The sequence below is a fragment of the Leucopleurus acutus genome, assembly GCF_964270905.1.
Source record: "Leucopleurus acutus genome assembly, chromosome: 7".
Classification (NCBI taxonomy): domain Eukaryota; kingdom Metazoa; phylum Chordata; class Mammalia; order Artiodactyla; family Delphinidae; genus Leucopleurus; species Leucopleurus acutus.
Genome location: NC_139150.1, coordinates 2,585,630 through 2,608,940, shown reverse-complemented (window position 1 = coordinate 2,608,940; position 23,311 = coordinate 2,585,630). Strand labels below are relative to the sequence as shown.

The window sequence follows — 23,311 nt, the reverse complement described above, 5'->3', positions numbered from 1 at the left end:
GGTCCTGCTAAGCCAGGCACAGCTCAGGACCCACAATGACCAAGGAGCAGAGGGGATGCTTAGGCGAGTGGGGGAACGGAGGGCGGCTGCCCAGGTGCAGGAAGCGGGGAGAACGCTTGGCCTGTGGGGGGATGAAGGGGGAGCCGGCGATGGGCCTCAGGCCTAGAGGCTCGCCTGTGTCTTCATCCTGTGCCCGGCACTGTCCTGCGGAATGACGCGTGCACACCTGAGACCCTGCGCTCGAGAGGGGTGCGGCCCACTTCCCCAGGGATAGCGCCTCCGCTGCATGCCCGGTGCCGACCTGACCATCTGACGGCTGTCTCTTTTGGACCCGAATACAGAGCCCCTGAGTCCTGCGAGGGGAAGCCCTGGGCTAGCACTTGGCGGCCTGGGTCCTGGGCCAGCTTGGCTTCCGGGCACTGCGGGCCCCCAAGTGAAGTTTGGAATCTGGGGAAGGGTCTCAGCCCCACCTCTGGAGCCTAGAACAGCTCTGGGCTCTGCCCCAGCCCTGCGGGTCTGTGCGTCCACACAGAACCCTGCTTAGGCCGGGGGCTTAGCAGGGATTATGCTGGCCGAGCGCTTGCCCCAGACTTCACGCCCACCTGCCCCCAGGTGAACAGAAACTTGGGTCCAGCCCCATACCCAGATCCCTGAGGAGACTGCCCCCTGCACAATCTCTGTGCTTGGGAGTCGCGAAAGTCGTCATGAATTTGAATCCAACAGTAACACCCCTGAAAATCTCTTTCTTAGGATTATCATAAGATAATAAAAAACCCAATGGATATGGGGACTATTAAGAAGAGACTGGAGAATAATTATTATTGGAGCGCGAGTGAATGTATGCAGGACTTCAACACCATGTTTACAAATTGTTATATTTATAACAAGGTAAGAAAATGGTGTGGCGTGGGCCCTACACGCCCCTGTGAGCTGCCCCTGGCCCGGGGAGGCCTGGGGTGGAGGGCCAGCCTGGGGTTGGCCGGTGCCCGCCGGGCTGGGCTGGGCGCTTTGCAGCAGCTCTCAGACAGGCCCAGGGTGCATCCCAGCCTCGCGCTCAGCCCTTGTCTGGCCGCGATCCCCTTGTGTGGGTCCCACAGGCTACGCGTTTGAGCGGTTGCTTTGTGTGTGGACCGCCCCCCCCAGCCCCGCCCGGCCCCGGCCCCAGCCCCGTCCCCTGCTCCAAGGAGGGAACATTAGAACAGCCTTTTCGGAGGGCGTCAATATATACCAGACGCTTTAAAACGTCCACATGCTTGGACCTTTTTTCCTCCGTGGGATGGGATAAAGGGTGGTTTTTATCCTTTGTGTTTTTTGAATTCTTCCAAGAGTTTCCACGTTAAAATATATGCTCTTTGCCTCCCTCCCGCCCCGCCACGTCCCTTCACAGCTTGCTAACTAAATGTTTTTCTTGAGCAACTGCCATGCGTGTGTCTGCTGCAGACACACGGCCCCTTTCCAGCAGGTAACCTTGCCTCTCCTGTGTCTTCAGCCCACAGATGACATAGTGCTCATGGCCCAAGCCTTAGAGAAAATTTTTCTGCAGAAAGTGGCCCAGATGCCCCAGGAGGAAGTTGAGTTATTACCCCCTGCTCCAAAGGGCAAAGGCCGGAAACCAGCTTCGGGAACCCAGAGTGCAGGTAAAGGGGTGGACGTGCAGTCCTTCTCTCCACCTCTGGCAGGTGGGCAGGGGGCCGATGACAGCGTATCTTCTGAGGGTCCCTCCGCCCCTCTGGGCTCAGTTTTCCTGACCCAATCTGCAAGGTTGGGTCAGTGATGATCGGAGCTCCGGGAACCGGGCCTCTGCTGTGTGTGGCCTGCAGGCCTGGTGACCTTGCTGCCGCCTGCCTTGGAGCCTCGCTCCGGGCAGGGATCGTGCTCCTGCTGTGTCCGCGCGCTGCTCCTCTCCCACCCGCCTCACCCCCCAGCTCTGAGGACAGCTCTTCTGGAAGCCACGCTGTCCCTTTGTCCCCTCCGAGGACTTTGCCTCTTCGGCACACTTTGTGTTCTCTGTGGCCTGTCAGGGAGCGGTGGGCATTAGGGTCAGCACGGGGGGTGACCTTACCTGGTCCGGGCACCTGGAGCAGAGGTGCACCCCGATGGTGAGCTTCCTGGGCGGCCCAGCCCTCCAGAGAGGCCAGGGTGTTTCACGCTTACAGACGGGGCTGAGGCTGGCTACCTGTGGAACCCGAGTCAACCCCCTGGCGCTTCCTTACCGGGCTCTGCACCTTGTCCTGGCTCGCTCATTCGGCCCACGGAGGCAGCCACGATGAGGGCCAGGGTCTCGGCAGGAGGGGCTCTGCTGGCACCCGGCGGGCCCTGGCTGGAGGGGATGGTCCCGGCAGCGTCCAGAAGCATCGCTGGTAGAGCCGGGTCAGTTCAGCCTCCTTTCCTTTGTCCTCAAGGTACGCAGCAAGTGGCGGCCGTGTCCTCTGTCTCCCCAGCAACCCCCTTCCAGAGCGTCCCCCCCACGGTCTCCCAGACGCCCGTCATTGCTGCCACCCCTGTGCCAACCATCACTGCAAACGTCACGTCGGCCCCTGTCCCCTCGGCTGCCGCCCCGCCCCCTCCCGCGACGCCCATCATCCCCGTGGTCCCTCCCACGCCGCCCGTTGTCAAGGTGAGCTTCCCCCGGGGGCGTACTGGATGCAGGCAGGTGTGGGGCGGGCAGGAGGGCGCTCCGCCGCTTTCCCCTGGCACCGACCGCTTGTCGGGCGTTGGGCCGTATGTGACTTTGGACGGGTCCCCTCCCCCGCCACGCCCGTGAGGTGGGCCGCGGTTCCTGACACCGACAAGGAGCCCGAGGCTCGGAGCGGCAGGTCACACAGCTGGTGAGGGCGGCTGCGCTTGAGCCCCCGCTTCGCCGGCCTTTGCAGGGCGTGGGCCGAGGTGGGGGGTGCAGAAAGGAGGGGGGTCCCGGCCCTCGCCGCCCGCGCTTGCGCCCGGATTGCCTTGGCGTGGGGAGGGCGGTGGCGGCCTCCGCCTGCTCCTCGCGCCCCCGTGAGTGTGCGCGCACGTCCCTCCCCCGGCTCCCTGCGGGCTTTCCACGGCCGGGCCCGGGCTCGGAGCGAGCGCTCCCCGCGAGAGCCGGGGGCCAGCGAGGACGGCTGAGTCTCCTGCTCTGAGCAGGCCCCCGTGCCGGCCACTGATGTGTATCGTCTTCTCCGATTTGACCCTCACAGCGAGCGACCCTCTGGGGCAGGCAGTATTTCCCCCATCTTACAGATGAGGAAGCAGGCGCTCAGAGGGGTTAAATGGCTCCCCCAAGGTAAAACGCCACCTCCGTCGCTTTCCTCTCCCCCGTGGCCTCCACTGCCTGTACTCGGGCGGCGCCTGGCCCGGCCGCCTCACTCAGCGCCCGGCTGTCTTGGAGCATGTCCCGTCTGCCATGGCCCCATGGGCCCCCGGGCCCCGCGGCACGTGCTTGGCCTCCGTGGGCGCCCGTGAAGTGTGTGTGGGTGGCTGGCTCGTGCCCGCCAGCCTGGGGGCAGCGGCTTGGCTGGGCCGGCGCCTTTGGTGGCGCTCGGACAGCAGACCCCCGTGAGGCCGGCGGCCCAGGTGCGCCTGGCTCCCAGGGGCTGCTCCGCCCGCCCGAGCTGATGGGAGGGGAGCCCCCTGGGCTGGCCTCGGGGTCACAGCGACCCTGGCCACCCAGGCACGAAACACGTGCTCACGCACTGGACACACCCACCAAGTGCTCGTTGGTCATTTCAGTGTTTCCTCCCCCAGTGGGAAGTAGCTCTGTGACGTCTGCTGCCCTCAGGGTCAAGTCCAGCCCTGCCCAGGCACTTAGCCCCCCTGGAGTCCTTGGTCCCCAACCTCGTGCTGCTGCTTGTGTTTCCCGGCTGGGCCGCTGCCCCCGCCCCGCCCCCCGCATGCTCCTCCCGCCCCCCTCGTCCCGTGGCTGCCACTGTCCTGGGAGCGCCAGCTTTGAGGCCCGCGTCTGGGACGCCCCCTGGCCTTTGACCAGCGGGGGTCCTCTCGTCCCTGCTGTCCCCAAGCCCCAGTCCCACTTGGTGACGGTCCCAGTCACGGTGCCACCTCGGCTGTGCGAGTCCCTGAGCCGCGGCCCAACCCCAGGCGCGGTGGGCTGCGTGCTGCATCTCACGCCGCTCGGGGTGGTGAGCGCCCACCGTGACTGCGCGGGGCCTGGGGTCTTGGCGGGTGGGCGGGGCTCAGGGACGGCCCGGGGGTAGGTTCGGAGTCCAGCCTCACCACCGCCAGCTGTGTGACCTCGGGCCGGCAACGTGGCCCCTCTGAGCCTCGGCGTCCTGCGTGGCGCGGGGCCCCGGGAGGATGGCCGCGACCATGCATGTCCTTGCTTCGCTCGGTGCCTGGCGGCTGGTCCGCGCTCCAGGGGCGCCACCGCAGCGGCTCGGATCCCGGATCCCGGGGCTCACTGTTGTTTTGCTGTCGCAGAAGAAGGGCGTGAAGCGGAAAGCAGACACTACCACGCCCACGACGTCCGCCATCACCGCCAGCCGCAGCGAGTCACCCCCGCCGCTGTCGGACCCCAAGCAGGCCAAGGTGGTGGCACGGCGGGAGAGCGGGGGCCGCCCCATCAAGCCGCCCAAGAAGGACCTGGAGGACGGCGAGGTGCCCCAGCACGCGGGCAAGAAGGGCCGGCTCTCGGAGCACCTGCGGCACTGCGACAGCATCCTCAAGGAGATGCTGTCCAAGAAGCACGCGGCCTACGCCTGGCCCTTCTACAAGCCGGTGGACGCCGAGGCCCTGGAGCTGCACGACTACCACGACATCATCAAGCACCCGATGGACCTGAGCACCGTCAAGGTAGGTGGGTGGTGAGCCAGCCGGGCCCCCTTCCCCCGTCGGGGCGGCCCCTGGCACCTGCAGGGCGGCCTGACGTCCCGAGGGGCTGTCGTGGTGCTGATGTCTTGTGCCGGCCCGGGGGCAACGCAGCAGGCTTGGGGCATTGCCCGGCTCCTTTGGCCTGCCCTCCAGCGGCAAACGGGGCCTCAGGGCTGGCCCGGGGCCCTGGCGTGGGTCTGGCAGGGTCAGGGAGGAAGGTGTGCGCTGCCCTGCGCTCACGGAACCGGCAGCTTCCTCGTCATCTGTTCCTCTTGAGCTGGTTTCGTCATCTCGTTCATTTTCATCCTGGCGCGTTTGCAGGTCTTTGTAATAACGTTAGGCAAGGTGGCCCTTTCCCGTGGCCCAGCCCCTCCCTGGACAGAAGTGGGCGCTGGACGGGGTGGTGGCAGAGCTGAGACCGGGAGCCCCGGCCTCCCGATTCCCGCAGCAGGGTCTTCCTGCACTGGGGGCTTCCCCCTCGGCTTTTGTGGGTTTTCCTCCGGGTCAGGTCAGTTGTGTACAAGCAGGGAAGAGCAGGTCTGGGCCAGGCAGAGATGGAGAAAATTCCCCGGCTGGCAGCGGCAGCCTCGAGGGCAGGAGACCCGGGGTCTTCCCAGAGTGCGTGCAGGAGGGGTTCCTGAGCCCCCGTCGGGCTTGGGCCCCAGCACAGCTGCCCTTCCTCGGTCTGGATCGGTCTCTGACGGTCTGAGGAACGTCCCTGGCCGTTGGACCGTTACCTGGAAAGGTAACCCCACAAAAGGGGCAGGTGGTTTCTTTGCACCGATGGGGTCTGGGCCCTGAGCCGCCGGGCTCAGTCACTCTGCCTCGTGTACCTGGACACGGCCTCGTGTATACCTGTCTGGGGCAGACTCTCTCTCCTTAATGGAAGTCTTCCTCCCCGCCAAGGGGCAGGACAGACCTGGCCATCTGGGGCCGTGGTTCCCGGGGAGCTGGCCGAGTCAGGCGGGCCTGGCTGGGCTGGGTGACCGAGCAGCTTCCTCGCCTTCTCTGATCTTCGTCCTGACTGCGAGGGCAGGGCTCCGGCCTTGGACTCGCTCAGTGCCACAGTGGCCCTGCTCCTCCTGGGAGCCCAGGAGTGTCAGCTACTTTTCTTTGACTGATTTTTTTCTTTTAATTTGTGTAAGATAGGAACAGAGGGTCAAAAATCCAAGCAAAGCAGAGGTGGGTGGAGAGAAGACCTAACCTCTGGTATCGTTGCCCCCCTTTCCAGAGATCGTTCCAGCTGATGGTTTGGTTACATCTTTCCGGATTAGCTCCTGGCTCAGGCTGGCTCTTTCCAAGCAGGTTTTGACTGTGGGGCAGTGGTACTTGGGCTCCCAGATGCACCAGGAAAGTGGCCGGCTGTCAAATTAGGGCCGGAGTCTGAGAATCTTGCAGAAGTTGAGAGGGTCTCGGGTGCCCATTTCTCCTTCCTGGCTGAGCTACCCCAGACTGGGGAGGCTGTGCAGAGGGCTGGAGCCAGGCAGCCCCAGTGCTGTGGGAAGCTCTCTGGGGTGGGGGGCAGAGGAGGACGGTGTGTCCTAGGCTGTAGAGGCTGCAGATCCTGGAGTCTGACCACCACCAACCCCTCCATCGAGGCCAGGACTTTGTTAGTCTAGGTGCCGGCGAGGTAGGTGGTTAGACTCCAGCCCACAATGTCCTGCTGCAGCACAGCATGGCCCCCAGGATGAGCGGGCACCTCATACCCCTGACACGAGGTCCCTGACTGACGAGCTCATGTCTGTGTGAACCCATCAGGCGTGGGGAGCTCTCTCCCTCGAGAGCCGTTGCCCCGTCTGCCCCGATCTTAGCTGCCACATTGTGGTCCCTGGCTGGCTGCACTTCTGTCCCCACCTGCAGATCCAGTCATCCCGTGCTCCCGGCGGGGCAGTGGGACGACCTGGTGCTCTGTGAAGCAGGCTAGCTAACAGGACCTGGATTCTCAGGAGAGAAAATTAAACGTCTCATTCTGAGAACTGAGTAGCCCCCTAAACTGGTAGAGGGCGACTTTTCGCCAGAAGTTGCTTGCTGCCCACCAGAGCTCCTGCCAACAGGGGTGTCGACGTGTGAGAAGTTAGCCAAAACGTAGAGCTGGGGACTTTGGTTGCGGGAGCTGGGACTTTGGGGAGAACCTTTTTCTTTCTCCCTGAGTGTCAGCCTTTCTGTGGGGTCCTGGGCCCTCCCCTCCAAGCCCTCGGGGCCACGCTTCCACCTTCTCCCTGGGCTCCCAGACGAGGTCTCGGGCTGGCGGTGGGCGTGCGGAGGGTCCCGCGGCACAGCGGTGCCCTCACGCCCCGTGGCTTGTGTGTTGCAGAAGAAGATGGACAGCCGTGAGTACCCAGACGCACAGGGCTTTGCGGCCGACATCCGGTTGATGTTCTCCAACTGTTACAAGTACAACCCCCCCGACCACGAGGTGGTGGCCATGGCCAGGAAGCTGCAGGTAACGCCAGGTGCTCTGTGTGGAGAGGGGCCACCTGGGCACAGGTGGTATCAGCCGCTCAGGGCAGGCACCCGGGAAGGACATGGGTGTCTGGGAGGGCATGTCTCCCGGGGGAGGGGCGGGGTGTCTGGGGACCTCGTCCACGGGCACGTTTCCCCTGAGCGGCGGCCGAGTGGCGGCCAGGCCCCGAGCCTGCTCCCCAGGGACGTGGTGGCCAAGAGGCCAGTTTCTGCCTCCTGGGAGCTGCAGGCTCAGGTGGGCAGCGGCAAGCAGGTGGGGGCCAGCGGGTGTTCTAGCCAGGGTGGAGACGGAGAGAAGGCAGACGCCTGCTGCCCTGCACTTCACCGCGTGCCGGGGGCCCCTCGTCAGCAGCCTGCTGGTGCGGCCCGTGGGTGTCGTAGCGGGGGACGGCTGTTTGTGTAGCCTGTTGCTTTCCCGACCACAAGGCGGACGGCACGTGGGAGAAGCAGGCCTGCAGGGAAGCGCAGTCTGGCCTTCAGTGGTGGGACTTTGCGTACATGCACACGGATCTCACAGGCCGAGTGTGCGCACACCCCTGTGCGTGATGATCTGTCAGAGCCTGGGGGCTGCCGCGGGTTTCTGTACGGGCCAGTACACCGAGTCTGTTCTTTGCCATCACGTAGCCTGTTGCTTTTGTAAATACGGGACCCAGAATGTCGTCCTGTAAGACGTTCCCAGTCCCTTGCTCAGAACCCTTTTGAGAACCCGGTACGGTAACTCGGGAGCGTCCTTGGTCACCCAGGCCCCGGACGGGGCCTCGGGGAGCCTCCTTCGGGCCTCTGGGTGCCTGCCCTAACCTTCCTTGCCTTCCTCCTGCCTGTGGGCCCTGGCTGCTGCGGGCTGCCCCCTCTGTGCACTGGCTCCCACTGGGGAGTGTGGTAGAGCGGTCCTGGTGGTCCCAGAACACCCAGAGGAAGCCACCGGGACCCATGGTTTCGTACGAAGACCGTGAAGCCGAAAGGCTCTGCAAGGCCCCGTGCTGTCGTCGCTCTGTTGATGCTCCTAAACCTTGCGAGTAGCTCCACGAGGAGGCCCGCGGCGCCGGCAGCAGACGGGCCGAGGGCAGCGGCTCCGATTCTGTTCCGGAAAAGGCGGTCTCTGCGGTGCGGCCACGGAGGTTGGGCATCTTGATCACCGATGCCTGTTCAGTAATTGGCTATCGATTGTGTCACGTCAGGCTGGGTGGGGTTAGAGCCTGACGTTGCAGCAGCCTGATGCGGACCCACCCCCACCCCCTGCCGGGGGGGCCGTTTGCCCAGAGCGGGCCAGGTCATGGCCTTGCGTAGCAGCGTACCTCTGAGATGTCTTTACCCCAGGAGGAGATTCTGGGGGACCGGGACCCAGAGTAGGTTCTTACGGGAGCCGGACGCCTGGTCGGTGGGGCTGCACCTTTTGCACGTAAACCAGGTGTATGTGGCTTCAGGTGTCCGAGCTAGCAGAGAGAAGTGTCCCTTCGTGGCCGCTCATCCTGTCTGAAATGAACCTGGGCCACCGGGGGGGCGGGGGGATCTTTGTTGAGCGTGTGCTCCCAAGGCTGTGTAGGAGCGGGCAGTTTGGATAGGACAAGACTTTTGCCTTTTGAGCCAACTTTGGACCCAACTCAGAACGAGATGTGATACTACAGTAACATCACAGGGGAGAGAAATGGGGAAGCCAAAGGAGCTCCCAGATGCAGTGGCTGGGGGGCCCCCGGAACAGGGTCAGAGCTCAAAGGAAGGCCCTCTCACTGTCTGTCAGTAGGTGGCAGCCTTGGACCGGGATGCTGAAAAGACTTGCAAGCCGTGGACGGGAGGTGGGGTGTCTATAAAGGAGCTTGTGTGCCAGCTTCTAAAAGGCCGTGTCTGTGGCCGTTGACTCTGCGCCCTCTGGCCCTGGACCCGCGCTCAGGGCCTGGGGAGGGAGGGGCAGAGAGCAAGCCGGGGTGGGCGGCGTGGGGGCGGCCCAGTGCCCTGGGCAGGCTGGGTCCAGTCTCCCCGACTCCCCGGGGGCTGCCCACGGGCGTCCAGGACCCAGGCGGCCCCTGCTGTCCCGCAGGACGTGTTTGAGATGCGGTTTGCCAAGATGCCGGACGAGCCGGTGGAGGCGCCCACGCTGCCCGTGCCCGCGGCCCCTGTGGTCAGCAAGGGCGTGGAGAGCAGCCGCAGCAGCGAGGAGAGCTCCACGGACTCAGGCAGCTCGGACTCGGAGGAGGAGCGGGCCACGCGGCTGGCGGAGCTGCAGGAGCAGGTGAGTGGCCGCGGCCGGGCCTTGATCCGACCTTCGCCCTGGTCACCCCCCACCCCCACCCCAAGCCACAGCCGTCCTCCACGGCGGTGTCGCTGGCAGGGCACCCGGCGGAGGTGTCGGCTCCGAGGGCCCCCTCGGCAGTGCCTGCAGGCCCGGGGCCCTGTGAGCCCGACCGGGTCGGGACGTCCCTGGAGCCCTGGAGCCTCCTTCCGCTCCAGAAAGGTTTGGGAGGCACCTGCGGAAGCCGCAGCCGTGGGGCTCCACGAGCCTGTCTGGCTGGGGGCGGGCACGGGCTCCGCAGCTCTGCCAGAGCGAGGTGGTCCTGCCTCGGCCTCTGAGCACCTGTGAGTCGGCCCTCCCCACCGCTTCGCGCGCCTCACGTGCAAAATGGGACCCAGAGGTGCTGGATTCCTGGGGGGTGGGGGGCCTCCAGCAGGGAGGAGACAGTGGGGTAACAGTGACCCTGCCGGCACCCCGGTGGGGCTGGGCGTCTTAGCTGAGCCTTGTCAGGGATGATGGTGCAGGGAGCATGGCCCTGAGGTGTAGCTGTCGGGCCGGGGTCCCTCCCACGCCACGTGACGTGGCTGGTGTGTGCGAGCCTGGTGCCGTCTTGGCCCGTCCACCTGCTAGAGGCTGGGGGCTCCGTTTCCTCGCCCGTCCGGCGTGAGACTCCCCTTGGGGTCTGCTGAGGTGAGAAGCGTGTAGAGCACGTAGCACACTGGCAGCCACTTGCCAGACGAGATGAGTGTCCCCTGCCGGCACCGGACCGTTTTGACCCTGCAGAGCTGCCGTGTCACATCCCAGCAGCTGCCCACGAGTGGAAAGTCTCCTCTGTGCAGGCGTTTAAACCTCGCCCTAGAGAGTCTCCCTCATCTGGAAAACAGAAACTAGCAGGAAAACCAGGAGGCACCATTTATCGAGCCCTTCGGGTGCCACCTGCCCTGCACTTCGGGTGGGGAGACCGAGGCCCAGCGGCTCGCCCGCCGTCGCAGGGGTGGGGAGGGCCAGACGGGCTCTGCCGCCCTCCGGGACCTGTCTGGCTCCCCGGCTCCCCTCCCTGCACGGTGGCGGCAGCTCCTGGGCACCCCAGCCCCCCGCCCGCGGCCCCCTTGGGCCAGCCCTGGGGAGCCCCGCTCAGCTGCCTGTCTCTTCCAGCTGAAGGCTGTGCACGAGCAGCTGGCCGCCCTGTCTCAGGCCCCAGTGAACAAGCCAAAGAGGAAGAAGGAGAAGAAGGAAAAGAAGAAGAAGGACAAGGACAAGGAGAGGCACAAGGCCAAGTCCGAGGAGGACAAGAAGGCCAAGGCGGCCCCGCCCGCCAAGCAGGCCCAGCAGAAGAAGGCTCCCGCTAAGAAGGCCAACAGCGCGACTGTGGCTGGCAGGTGGGCGCCGGCGCCCCGTGTCCTGGACACCCATGTGGCGGGAGGATGCTGGATTCAGGGCTCTGTCCTGGTGACCTGGACCCTGGGCTGTTATGGGGAGATGGGGGCAGGGGTTGGTGGCCCTCATCTTGCCCACCTCGTGGGAAGACTGGGAGGACCAAACGAGATCTCTGCCTCGACAGCGTGGCCTCCGGAGGGTGGCGCTCAGCTCCCCGTGGGGCCAGCCTCAGTCACAGGCATGGGAGACCTCAGCATCTAGAGGCTTCGGGGACATTTTCCTGGTCTGGGCCGGGGAGTTTGCTTTGGGGGGTCTTGGCGCCGTGTCCTGGGCCCTTGGCACCCCATCCCCGCGTGGCCTGGTTGGCGGAGGGTCGGGGGTGGAGGTGCGCCTTGGCACAGAGCTCCCTGGTCCCCACGGCCTTCACTCAGCCCCTGCCGTGGCCACGCGCTGCTCCGAGGACCGCCTGCCGCAGATGAGCAGGGACGACATGGGGAGGTGAGGGTGGTGGGAAGGCACGCCGGGCCGGGCGCCTCTCCCGGCGGGGTGGAAGGAGGGCGTCCTGGAGGAGGGGCGACGGCTGCACAGAGGGTCCGGATGGGTTTCCAAGAATCAGGAACAGCGGGCACAGAGCTGTAGAGGCCAGTGGAATGTGTTCCTCGTGGGAATGAGGATAAGGGTGGGCACTGCTGAAGAACAGAGGCCAGGTTGGGAAGAGGGGAGGGTTGAGGCTGCCGAGGCTGGCCGGCTCGGTTGAGGTGTTTGCAGTTCGTTCTCCAGTGAAAGTGGTCAGATCCTGGCCAGTGTGGAGGATGGATTAGCGAGAGGCAAGAATGGGAGGGGGGCTTCCCTGGTGGCGCAGTGGTTGAGAGTCCGCCTGCTGATGCAGGGGACACGGGTTCGTGCCCCGGTCTGGGAGGATCCCACATGCCGCGGAGCGGCTGGGCCTGTGAGCCATGGCCGCTGAGCCTGCGCGTCCGGAGCCTGTGCTCCGCAACGGGAGAGGCCACAACAGTGAGAGGCCCGCGTACCGCAAAAAAAAAAAAAAAAAAAAAAAAAAAAAAGAATGGGAGGAAGGATGCCCTCTGGAGTTGTCGTGGTCACGCAGGCAGGAGAGGCCGGTGTGGCCATGGGGGTGGAGGTGTGTTGCTTTGAGAACTGTCTGTGAGGCAGAGTGGACAGGCCTTGGTCCCTGGACGTAGGAGGAGGGGTATGCAGAGCTGGGGACTTGGGCTTTGGTAGCTGGGCGGGCAGCGGCACCATCGAGAGGGGCAGCGAGAACGGTCAGGGGTTTGCTCCCCCCTTTTGCAGGGGGAGGCAGAAATCAGGTTCCCTGTTCTGTCTCTGTCTCTGGTTTTGGTGTCTGTACAATGCTGGCCTCAAAAAGGAGTTGGGAAGTGTTCCCTTGTCTTCTGTTTTTTGGGGTAGGTCTATAGCCTTGGTCTATTAATTCTTAAATGTGTGGTAGAATTCACCAGTGAAACCATCTGGGCCCGGAGTTTCACTGTTGGAAGGCTGTTAACCACGAATTCAGTCCCTTGGAACGTTCCCCACAAACTTGATACACTGTGATTTCATTTAAGTTCAGAATAATTTTTAAGTCCCTTCAGGCGCCCTTTTGACCATGGATTATTTAGAAGGTGTGTTGCTTGGTTTACAGATATTTGGAGATTTTTCCAGATATTTTTCAGTTACTGACTTCTAGGGTCAGAGAACGCACTTTATGTGTTTTCAACATTTTAAAGTTTGTTAGGATTTTATGGCCCAGAATACGGTGTGTCTTGGTGAGGGTGCCATGTGCGCTTGGAGAGAACGTGTGTCCTCCTCCTGTTGGGTGGAGTGTTGTATAAATGGCAGTTAGAAGATTTAAAAAAAAAAACCAAAAAAAAAAAAAAAAGATACAAATGAGCTTATTTACAAAACAGAAACAGACTCACAGACTGAGAGAACGAAGTTATGGTTACCAAGGGGGACGGGGGTGGGGTTGGGGAGGGAGGGGAGGGATAGACTGGGAGTTTGGGGTTGACACGGACACACTGCTACATTTAAAACAGATAACCAAAAAAAAAAAACAGATAACCAACAAGGATCTCCAGTAGAGCACGGGGAACTCTGCTTAATATTCTGTAATAACCTAAATAGGAAAATAATTTGAAAAAGAATAGATACATGTATATATATTAAAAAAAAAAAACTTTAAACCCCAAACAGACAAAAACATGTCAATTAATAAGTTAATTTGGTTGATGGTGGTGTTGGGATCGTCTCTGTTCTGCTGATTTGTTCTATTAATTACCGAGAGAGAATTGTTGAATTCTGCAAGTGAAGTTGCAGGTTTTCCTGTTTCCCTTCAGTTCCATCAGCTTTTGTTTATATATTTTGAAGCTTGGTTTTAGATGCACACACGTGTAGGACTGTGATGGTCAGTTGACTCTTTTATCATTATACAGTGTCCCTCTTTTTCCTGGTAGCATTCCTTTTTCTGAAGTCTACTTTCTCTGAAATTGTTACAGCCATTGCGGTTTTCTTTTGATTAGTATTTACACGGAATATTTTCCCCCCATCTTTTTACTTTTAACCTACCTCTGTCGTTATATTTCAAGGGGGGTTGTGTAGATTAGATAGCATATAAATTGGGTCTTGGTTCTTACCCAGTCTGAGCACCCCTTTCTTTTAATTGGTGTGTTTAGACCATTTATATTTAATGTAATTGTGGATACAATTTGGTTTCCACCTACCATTCCATTATTTTCTGTCTGTCCCTGCTGTTTATTCCTCTGTCCCCCTTCCTGCCTTCTTCTGGGTTATTTGAATATGGAGATGAGTTTGACCTGTCGTGCTTGAGATGCCTGTGGGGCATTGAGGGGAGCTGACCACCACGGTTGTTTTCCTGGCCAAGGCCTCCCTAGGCCGGTAGCAGCCTCTGCTCTGACCTCTGGAGCAGGGTCTTCCGTGTCCCTGGAGATGTATGTGCGTCTCCAGACAGTCGCCCGGCTTCTCTGTCTGGGGGTTGGGCTGCTCCTTGGTAAGAGAGCCTGGTCCTGGAGAGGAAGAGGGCCGGCGGGCAAGGGGTCGGGGTCTGGGGGTGGGGTGGGGGGGGGAACTCGGGGTTGTGGGGCAGGGGCTGGGCGGGGTAGGGGGCTCCAGGGATGGGGACGGGGGGCTCCACGCCATGATGCTTCTTGCCTTCTGCCTCAGACAGCCGAAGAAGGGCGGCAAGCAGGCGTCGGCCTCCTATGACTCGGAGGAGGAGGAGGAGGGGCTGCCCATGAGCTACGATGAGAAGCGCCAGCTCAGCCTGGACATCAACCGGCTGCCGGGGGAGAAGCTGGGCCGCGTGGTGCACATCATCCAGTCGCGGGAGCCCTCGCTCAGGGACTCCAACCCCGACGAGATAGAGATTGACTTTGAGACGCTAAAACCCACCACTTTGCGGGAACTAGAGAGATACGTCAAGTCTTGTTTACAGAAAAAGCAAAGGAAGCCATTCTGTAAGTCGTCGGGACGGGGTGCCTTGCTGCCGCCCCTGCCCATCACCCCTTCGGTCCCGGAGCAGACAGCCAGGCAGCCCCGGGGGTGGGAGTGGGAGTGGGAGTGGGTCGCACGCTGCCAGGCTCCTCGCCCCTCTTCTGCCTTGTGCCCTGAGGATGCAGGGACACAGCTTCCGTCTGCTCAGCTGCGGGCGGGGCTTAGCTGAGACCAGCTGCGGCCCCACCCCAGCCCTTCTTCCCCTGCTCCCGGGCAGGTGGGCTGTGTGCCTCATCCTTCCCCAGAGCAGGCAGGACCCCTGGGTCGGTCCCCAGCCCCATTCGTTCAAATGCTGGCTAAGGCCCTCACCACAAGCCTTCTTGAGGCTCCGTTTGGGGACTGGGCTGCAGGCGACCTGTCGATGGTTCCCTGCCTGGGCAGACCAGTTCCCTTTGCCTGGGGTGGAGGTCCAGAGGCCTCCCAGGACGGACGATTGCACTGGCTCAGGCTCACCCTGGAAGTCGATGACTTCACTGGACGGGAACGAGTCGCTGCCTGGGTTGTTGGGTCCTGGGGAGTGAGAGGAAGGGCAGGAGGCCCCAGGCCGCCCCACGGTGGCAGGAGAACAGGGCAGCCGCCCGGCCCTGAGGAACAGCACCCAGGGTGCACCTGCTGCTGTGTGTGGCCCCCTCGGGCTGCGTGGTCCTCACTCGCTCTGAGGGGGGAAGCTGCCTTCTCCTGGATGGAGCATGGCGTGACCCCTGCAGTCACGGCACGTTTGCCCCTCGGTAAGTCGCCTGTGGACTCAGAGGTGCTCGCGCAGGCACGCCAGGAGGTGGAGTTGGCTCCAGGGCGGAGTCTGGGCCTCACTGAGGCCGAGGGAGAGCCTCGGCCGTGGCGTGGCGAAGGAAAACCATGAGTTGGGGGGTCAGGGCCTCAAGCCGCAGTCCTGCCCCTCCCCCGGGGGCGCCGCCGTCTGTGCAGCTGTCTGCAGTGGGGTGGTCTGTCCCAGCTCAGGAGTTGTGTGGCAGTTGCAGAGCCTCACGTGTGGCGGGGCCTCCGTACGTGTGGGCTGCCCCTGGGGCCGCCCGCCCTTCCCCGCCTGTGGCCTCAGCTCCTGTGCTCTTCCGCAGCCACGAGCGGGAAGAAGCAGGCGGCCAAGTCGAAGGAGGAGTTGGCTCAGGAGAAGAAGAAGGAGCTCGAGAGGCGGCTGCAGGATGTCAGCGGGCAGCTGGGCAACAGCAAGAAGCCTGCCAAGAGAGGTACCCGTGGCCCTCGCGCTGCTCCGCCGGGGGCAGAGGGCAGTGGGAGGGAGCGGGCAGCTGACCTGGGTCTGCGCCTGTGGCTCCACCTCGTAACGAGCTGCGTTTCCCTGGAGGAGGCTGTTGACCCCCCGAAACCCTGATTTCCTTATCTGCAAACTGGGACCAGAGCCCGGCCCTGCAGGGAGGCTGAGCACATGACAGGCGTGTGTGAAAGCGCCGCTTTGCAGAGCCCCTGGGAGACGGCCCTTTGGAAGGGCGCAGCTGTGGTCTTGGGGGGCTGGACCCCATGACTTGGGAGGGACTGAGGTCTACCCTGCAGCTTCAGTGGGTCCTGGCCCCCAGCAGTGGGCTTTCTGGCTGCTCTCAGACAGGAACACTAGTTCCCAGCCAGTTAGCCAGTATCACAGGTGGAGGGGGAGGGTCTGACTTCCAGCCCCAGGCCCTCAGCTCTGTGGACTCGGGGTCTTATTTTAGGCGAGCAGGTGATTTGATTCCTTGCCTCCTTTCCCCGGGGCCTGTAAGACAAGGCAAATACCTTTGTCCTGGCCCCAGGGACAGTGGGGCCCAGGTGGCGGTCAGTTCTAGGTCCAGTCTTGGTCATGCAGTGGCCAGGTGCCACAGCCTTGCCTGGCCCCCTTGCCCAGTGCCAAGCTGGGGCTCGGAGCCCTGCTCGCTCCCACTGATGGCTGAGAGGCCCCCCTTGCGTTAGCCCTGGGGAGGGCGTGGTTACCGCTCAGCGCGTGTGACCGTGGAACCTTCATGTGGCCGGCCACGTCCCCGCACGTCCCATCAGTTTCTCGTAGTAGATTGCCTTTTCTCCCAGCCTCTAAGTGTATTTAGATGTGTTGACCTCTGAGCCGTTTCTGCTCACACTTCCGACACCAAACGTGTGAGCTTTTCTCACGCCCGTTCTCCAGCTCCCACACGAGCAGGGTGTCCAGCAGTTGAGCTCCGTGCTGACGCTGTCTGCTCGGTTAAGGGCTCAGCGGCCCCCGCCCAAGACGCCAGGTGCACGTCCCAAGCCTCCCGTGCCTTTGACTGACGGGCTGTAAATCGGGGATTCCCACAACCCCCTCCTCAGGTTTGAAAATTGGCTAGGACGGCTCACAGAACTCAGGAATTATGAGTGAAACCCCTTGTGGTTTGTTATAAAGGACACAACTCAGGGACAGCCAGGTGGACGAGCGGCACAGGGCAGGGTGTGGGGGCGTGGGGTCTCCAGGCCTGTCCAGCCACCACCCTCCCAGCAGCTGGAGGCCCCCTGAACCGGGGGTTCTGTCTGGAGCGCAGTCTCCAGTCCCCGCCCCTCCTCGGCCATGGGGGCGGGGGAGGGGGGAGCTGAAAGTCCCCGCCCCCGGTCACATGGTCTTCCTGGTGAGCAGCCCTGGGCTGTGTGGCCCTGGGGGGGGCCCCCCCGCCCCGAGTCACTCGTGAGCGTAAACTCAGGTGGGAGCTAAAGGGGCTCCTTAGCAGTAAAAGATGTTCTTGCCACTAGGGAGACTGCAGGGGATTTAGGAGCTCTGTGCTGGGAACAGGGTACGAGCACCAGACGCATTTCTTACACCATCACAACCTCGTTAACGCGTTGCTGCATTTCAACAAAATCGCTTAACGTTTATCACGTGACCGGGTCAGGATCCGGGTGGGTCGGGGCATGTGAGGGGGGGCGGGGGAGGCACGGACGGGCTCACGAGGAGGGAGGGGCGGCCGGCGCGTGGGGGGCGCACCCCTCACCCGCGCGTCTCCCCCAGAGAAGTCAGGCTCCGCGCCCTCGGGAGGGCCCTCCCGGCTCAGCAGCAGCAGCTCGTCTGAGTCCGGGAGCAGCAGCTCCAGCGGATCCAGCTCCGACAGCAGCGACTCGGAATAAACTCTGGGCTCTCACGGGACGGAACAAAACCAGTGGACGTCGCCCACGCCGAAACTCTGCAGTGTTCCCTTCTATGGTTAATATACTATTTTCGTTCCATGGTGTGCAGGTTCTCTTTTTAATTCAGTGTTACGGTATCTTCCAGTTTTGGCTTTAATAGGTCAAAGATCTTTCCGTGTGTGTCCATTAGACTTTATGAGAAGCTGTGAATCTGCATAACGCCTCTCCTTCGTAGCTGAATTCAGTCTCTTGGAGATGACAACTTCAAACGCTAACCTGATGACCGTAGGAAACACGTAAGGTGTGATCCGGAGGTCCATGCAAAATCCCTTTTCTTAACGCCCGACCCGGTCTGTAGCTCCAGCGAGAACTTCTCCAAAGGAGATGTCTCGGAAATGGTACCGTATGTGAAAGCTGCCAGCTTTGCGAACAGGCGTTTGTCTTTGTCTTTCGGGGCCTGGGCTCTGACCCGCACGTCCGAGGGGTCACCTCTTTCTGCAGGGGCCGAGGACAGCCATGCCTGCCCCTGCCGTGAGGGCCAGGGCTGGGCCCGAGCGGGGAGGGGTCATCGTCACTGCAGCCAGAGCTCCCGCGGGTGGCGGACCGGCGAGGGTGGGCGTGGAAGGGAGCCGAGTTTTTCTGATCTCTGTGACGTTGGGAGCTCCCGGGAGGGAACACGGTGGCTGCGTGTGCAACGCGCGGGTTCCCAAACACTGACACTTTTACCTCAACTTAAAAAAAAAAAAGAAAAAAAAAAGAAGAAAAGATCAAAAAAAAAAAAAAAATACAGGAGGAGACTTTTTTGTAAGGTTCAGCAGTTTTCTACAAAAGGCCAGCCCCCACGTGTGTCCCCAGCCCAGCCGCTGCCACGCACTCCGGAACCATTGTCCCAGTTTCATGTATATATGAATACTTTATTTATTAAGATCATTGGTCATTTTTTTTTTAAAAAAAAAAAGGAAAGAAAAACAAAACTGCAGAAGAAACACATTAAACAAAAACAGTGGCAGAGACGCAGGCCTTCTAAACGGTTTGAAGGGGAGCCCCGCACCGTGCTGGCCAGCGGGCCTCCCACCCCAGGTGCTACGGCCTGCCGTCCCCGTGCCGGTGCTGTCACGTCTGTGTGCACTTGCTCTCCTCCCGGGGCTGCTGGGGCTTTTGTTCTTGTTCTTTTTCGTGTGCGTATGAAAGTTGGAGACTTAACAGGTGTAGACGACTTCCAGCTGCAGCACATTCTGATTTCTTATTTCGTTTGTTTAGTTCTTTTGTATTCACTTCTGGTCCCTCTTAGGACTGTTTTAAAAGACTTCAATTTAGGGAACCCCAGTTATATAATATAAAGTTTGTAATCTGAGAGAAGAAAAATGTATAGTAAATCTAAGTCCTGATTTTTAACTTTCTATTGTAAAAAATAATAATAATAATGTACAGAGTTTAACAGAAGGTTATGTTTTGGTTTTGTTTTCTCCAGAGGCTGCCATACGGCCTTTGAGTGCAGGGATGCCCCGTCCACACTGCCTGCCTACGCTCTGACCATTGTGGCTTTGGCCAGGAATGCAAGGGCCCCCGGATGGGGCACCCCTCACCCCCCCACCTCCAGGAGAGGGGCGTGGCCCCCGCTGCCCCACGCGGTCTTGCAGCCGCCAGCAGTGGCGGCACGGGGCTCCCTGCTCACGCATTTTCCAGTTAGCACAGAAGTGACCGCGATAGTCTCTCTCCCCGTGAGACCTTACTGAGGGGGGTGCTGGGGGTGGAGCCGCGGGTGGCCTGGCCTCTTGTCTGGTGGCGAGTTCTTTCTGCCAGCACTTCTGGATGGATCGGGAGACTAGTCGTTGGTATCCTAACGGGCGGTGGTTTCTAAAAATCCTAAAGTCGACTTGGATGCCACTAACGCTTATGGGTAGAGGACACCTCTGATGGGTATAGACTCTGATGAGGCGATGGGTGGTGGATTGCCATTTTTCTGACTGCTGGCGATTCTGACCTCTGGGTGAGCTTTGAGCCAGTCTGTTCAAGTTTTTTTATTAAGTTTTGTTTGTAATAAAAATATAAATGAATTTTAGACTTGCCATTTTTTAAAGCTGCCCTGTTTTTCAAAGGTGTTTTCTAAGCAGATCTTTAACGGAGTAAACAGCCTATGGCTTGAAGGAATTACGACAGGACGGAAGGTCCTGAAGCAGGATCTCATGGGCAGAAGGCAGCAGGCACGCATCTGAGTAACAAACAGACCCCAACTGGGGGGCCTGGAGGTGCTGGGGGCTCCCGTGGGGCGCCCCTCCAGCCGCGAGCGAGCGGGGAGGGTCACCTGTGCCAGCCACTCAGCGGGGGACATCGGGCCCTAGAGCTGAGCACAGCGGGAGCATTTCCTTACCTGCTGGTTCCGTGTTGGGAGAGATGTGGAGTCTCAAGCCACCTGTGCTCCTTTCCTCTGAAAGATCTGCTGGCTTTGACGCTGCCGGAGGGCTTAGTCCGTGCTGAGCGGTTGTAGTTCATTGGCTTTTTTAAGGCTTTCTGTCCAGACTTCAAAACTGATTTCAGAGTTTTGGGGGGACCCTCTCCACCCCCTCACCGCCCCCCGCCCCGAGGTCAGCCTGTGGGTGTTCGCCATTTCCATTTCTCTGCGTTGGGCAAGCGGAGTTCCAGTGCCGAGAACTGGAGGGCAGCCTGTCGAGGCTTAGGGCCTGTGTTCGGTGGGTAGGCCTCGTGCAGGGCACGGAAATGGCTGTGAAACAGTCCTCGTGATCCCTGGGGGTCGAGGGGGCGGCTTGGGCTGTTAGCTGAATTCCAGAGGCGCTCGCTCACTCATCTTGCTTACAAACTGTTAAGATACGTTTTTCTTCTGTTTGTTTTTTGGTTTTCGTTCTTTTGCAACATTCACATCTTTGACAGTTTGGGGGGGGGGGGGAACACCGCCCACGATAAAAGATTTGTTACACCTGGTGTAGCGCTGTTCCCTAATACTGGCATAACACTTCCAGGAGGTTTTTCTTTTATATTTAAAATGTTACTTTTCTGTATGATGTGCATGCAAGTTTACCGTAACTTTTCTTAAACTTTTTAGTGCCGTTTCTAGTATATTCCTGTAAATGTCAGTTACTGAAAATGAGTCCAGTGTAAGTAGTTTTAGCTTGTTTATTGCAATGCTGGCCTCAACACAACAGAATAAAAGTGGTAGAAAGTACTCTTTGATGTTTCTGGTAATCATGGACCCTTCTCCTGGGGCATTTGTTTTGTTTTCATAATAAAAGAAAAAAAAAAAAAAGAGGTGCCTCATCCTGTGCTTTCTGGGCTCCCAGCTCTCCCCTTGCTGGCGTGTGACGACGGGGGGAGTCCCTCGTTTTGACATCCCGTAGCTCCCGGCAGGAATACCCAGAGCATCCCAGAGGGTCTTAAAGAGCTCAGTGGCTCTGGTCCACAGCCTGGGTGGGGTGGCTCCGGGATTTAGGGAGCGTCTTCTGTCACCTTTTCAGGTCAGCAGCTCTGTGGATGGGCCGCCCCCCTCCATGACCCACAGGTTCGGTCGCCTCGGTTCCTGCCTGCTCGGTCATCCATCCCCTGTCCCCGCTGTGCCCTCAGTCTGCACTGAGGTGCTTTCCGGGACCAGAGGCATCAAACGCTCGTCCTCTGGCCCAACGGACGTTTCCAGGAAACCACGTCGAGATGTTGTGCGCGCTGAGGTTTCGTCCACAGTGGAGGCGGCAGCAAGGAATGAAGGAGGTATCGAGACAAATGCCAAGTCCTGACGCCGTTTTCAAAACAGTCACAGCTGTTGGAGCCGAGCCTTGCAGTGACGTCCCGGGAGAAGGCTCTGCCCGAGTCCAGGCCCGAGGCCCCCCTCCCCTGTATTCCCTTGCCCCCCGTCACCCAGACTGAGCTCCCCGAGGACGGCGACTGAGCACGTCCGCCGCGGCATCCCCAGCCCCCAGCCGGGAGGGCCAGCCGCCCAGGCGTCCCCAGGGCAGACGTGGCCTCCCCGCTCGCTAAGCAGCTTAGTGCCAGCTGTGTGCGAGCGGCCCAGGGCACGTCGGTCACCTGCACGCCCTACCAGTGCAGACGGCGGCCCTGGCCCGTGCTTGCTTTCCCGGCCACCGCCTCTGTGCTTGCGGCTGAGCCAACCACGGCCCGTTTCTAGGTTAGTCTGAGGGGCAGCGAGCGTGCAGCACAGAGGCACTCCAGCTCAGTCAGAAGTTTGCCGCCTTCCCAAACTGAACTGAAGTCGAAGGAGCGCAGAGATGCCGACAAGGCCTGTCTACTGGGGAGTTCCAGTGTCAGGGCGCCTGGACGGGCGGGCCCCTACTGCAGAGTCCTTCCTGACTGTGTCGACGAGACAGGCTTCCCTCTTCGCCTCGGGGAGGTGCTTAAGGAAATCTGCCTTCCAGCCTGCCCACCTGAGGCAGTAAGCCAGCCGAGGCTCCCTGTGCAAGGACCAGGCCTCTGGCTGGACACGTGACGTCGGGGGAGAGCAGTCCGACCCAGCAGCTCCCTTCTGGTTGCTGTCTGCTAAGCAGCTTGCACGCCTGCACGAGGAGGCACGCAAGGGGAAGCCCAGGACGTGCCGTGTGCATGGACAGCCAGAGGGTCTCTGTCCACCTGTGGGCTCACGGGAGCGCTGCCAGCAGGCCGTTGGAAGCGTGACGTAATCGCCCCGTCTGTACAGCTGAGCAAAACGTCACAGAACCAGGTGTTGCGTGGTGCGGGACGCCGCCTCCGGAACCTCGGCACACGCGCGCGCCGAGCTGCTGACAGCCGCCGCCTCTCGGGAGGGCGCTTCGTGCGTTTCTGCACTGGGGTTTTTAGCAATCGTTAGATGTTACTGTTGTAAAAAACAAAACAAAACAAAAAAAAACCCTGAAAGCCAAGTTAGGATATTAGGAGCAAACAGATCAAAATAAGGAGTGAGGAAGGAAGGCGGCTCCTAAAGGAGATTTATTTACAAAAGAAAACTCAGCTTTGACAAAAGACACTTCCACGTTTGCCTCGCCACACAGACCTTAACTACAGCAGACAGCAGATCCTTTAAAAATGACTCATAAGCTGCCCACACAGGTGGGCCGAGGCTGCCTGTGTGTGGTCACGGCCCACGCACATCAAACACTGCAGGTGGCCGGGAGGTGCAGCCTCGGAGTCGAGGCTGAACTACTGTCCGCTGAGGACCTGCCTGTTTCAGCCCTGTGATTAAATTTGAAATCACTGTTAGCAACTTTTGTGTAACTTAATAATTTGGGGGTTTCCTTAATGTTTTGGGGATGCCTTTGCCCCACAAGCCTCCAGCATCAGGAAGCTAGTGTAGGAGCCGTCACAGTGCATCACACGCAGTGATCATTTTGGTTACTAGACTCAAAACTCAAGTGCCACAAAGTCCCTGCTGAAATGCTGCTGCCGATGACCATTTGGGGTGAATCCGTCTTGGTCCCGCACATCGTGGTCCCGCACGTGGATCTGCGACCCGACATGATGCCAATTCCTTCACCTTTTTCTAGATCTGACCCACTCTTTACCAGGCAGAAGGGAAACCTAAAGGACAGCCTGTAAGAATGTGAAGAGGTGGTCTGTAACCGGGGTGTCCCTCCCGCTTGACTTATTCGGAAGCATGACCAAAACAGCATCTGGCCGGGCCCCGGACCTGGCCTGTGCCTACGGCGCCTGCAAGATCAGAATGGAGTCCAGCAGCCCAGTCCACCCATCAGCCCGACTGCGAACGGGCCGGGGCGCCATCTCTGGGATTTTGGGGTTCTTCTACCACAGCTCAACCTTCACGTTCACTGTTCAGGATCTCCCAGTAAGGACTAGGGATCAGCAAGGCGGCTGGGTGCCTGGGCTCAGGCTTTCACACCAGAA

The 23,311-nt window shown here is 60.5% G+C and overlaps 1 protein-coding gene across 1 annotated transcript in view; it reads left to right on the top strand.

Annotated features, from left to right (window-relative positions):
- The window catches only part of BRD3 (bromodomain containing 3), a 33,046-nt gene extending 14,512 nt beyond the window's left edge, over nucleotides 1-18,534 (top strand). The window contains exons 3-12 of the mRNA XM_082843185.1: nucleotides 751-888; nucleotides 1,490-1,637; nucleotides 2,403-2,617; nucleotides 4,417-4,788; nucleotides 7,121-7,249; nucleotides 9,305-9,496; nucleotides 10,652-10,875; nucleotides 14,072-14,364; nucleotides 15,475-15,603; nucleotides 17,358-18,534. Coding sequence (XP_082699311.1) covers nucleotides 751-888; nucleotides 1,490-1,637; nucleotides 2,403-2,617; nucleotides 4,417-4,788; nucleotides 7,121-7,249; nucleotides 9,305-9,496; nucleotides 10,652-10,875; nucleotides 14,072-14,364; nucleotides 15,475-15,603; nucleotides 17,358-17,473 — 1,956 coding nt within the window. The 3' untranslated portion in view covers nucleotides 17,474-18,534. The remainder of the gene's footprint in view (nucleotides 1-750; nucleotides 889-1,489; nucleotides 1,638-2,402; nucleotides 2,618-4,416; nucleotides 4,789-7,120; nucleotides 7,250-9,304; nucleotides 9,497-10,651; nucleotides 10,876-14,071; nucleotides 14,365-15,474; nucleotides 15,604-17,357) is intronic.
- Nucleotides 18,535-23,311: the final 4,777 nt, after the last annotated feature.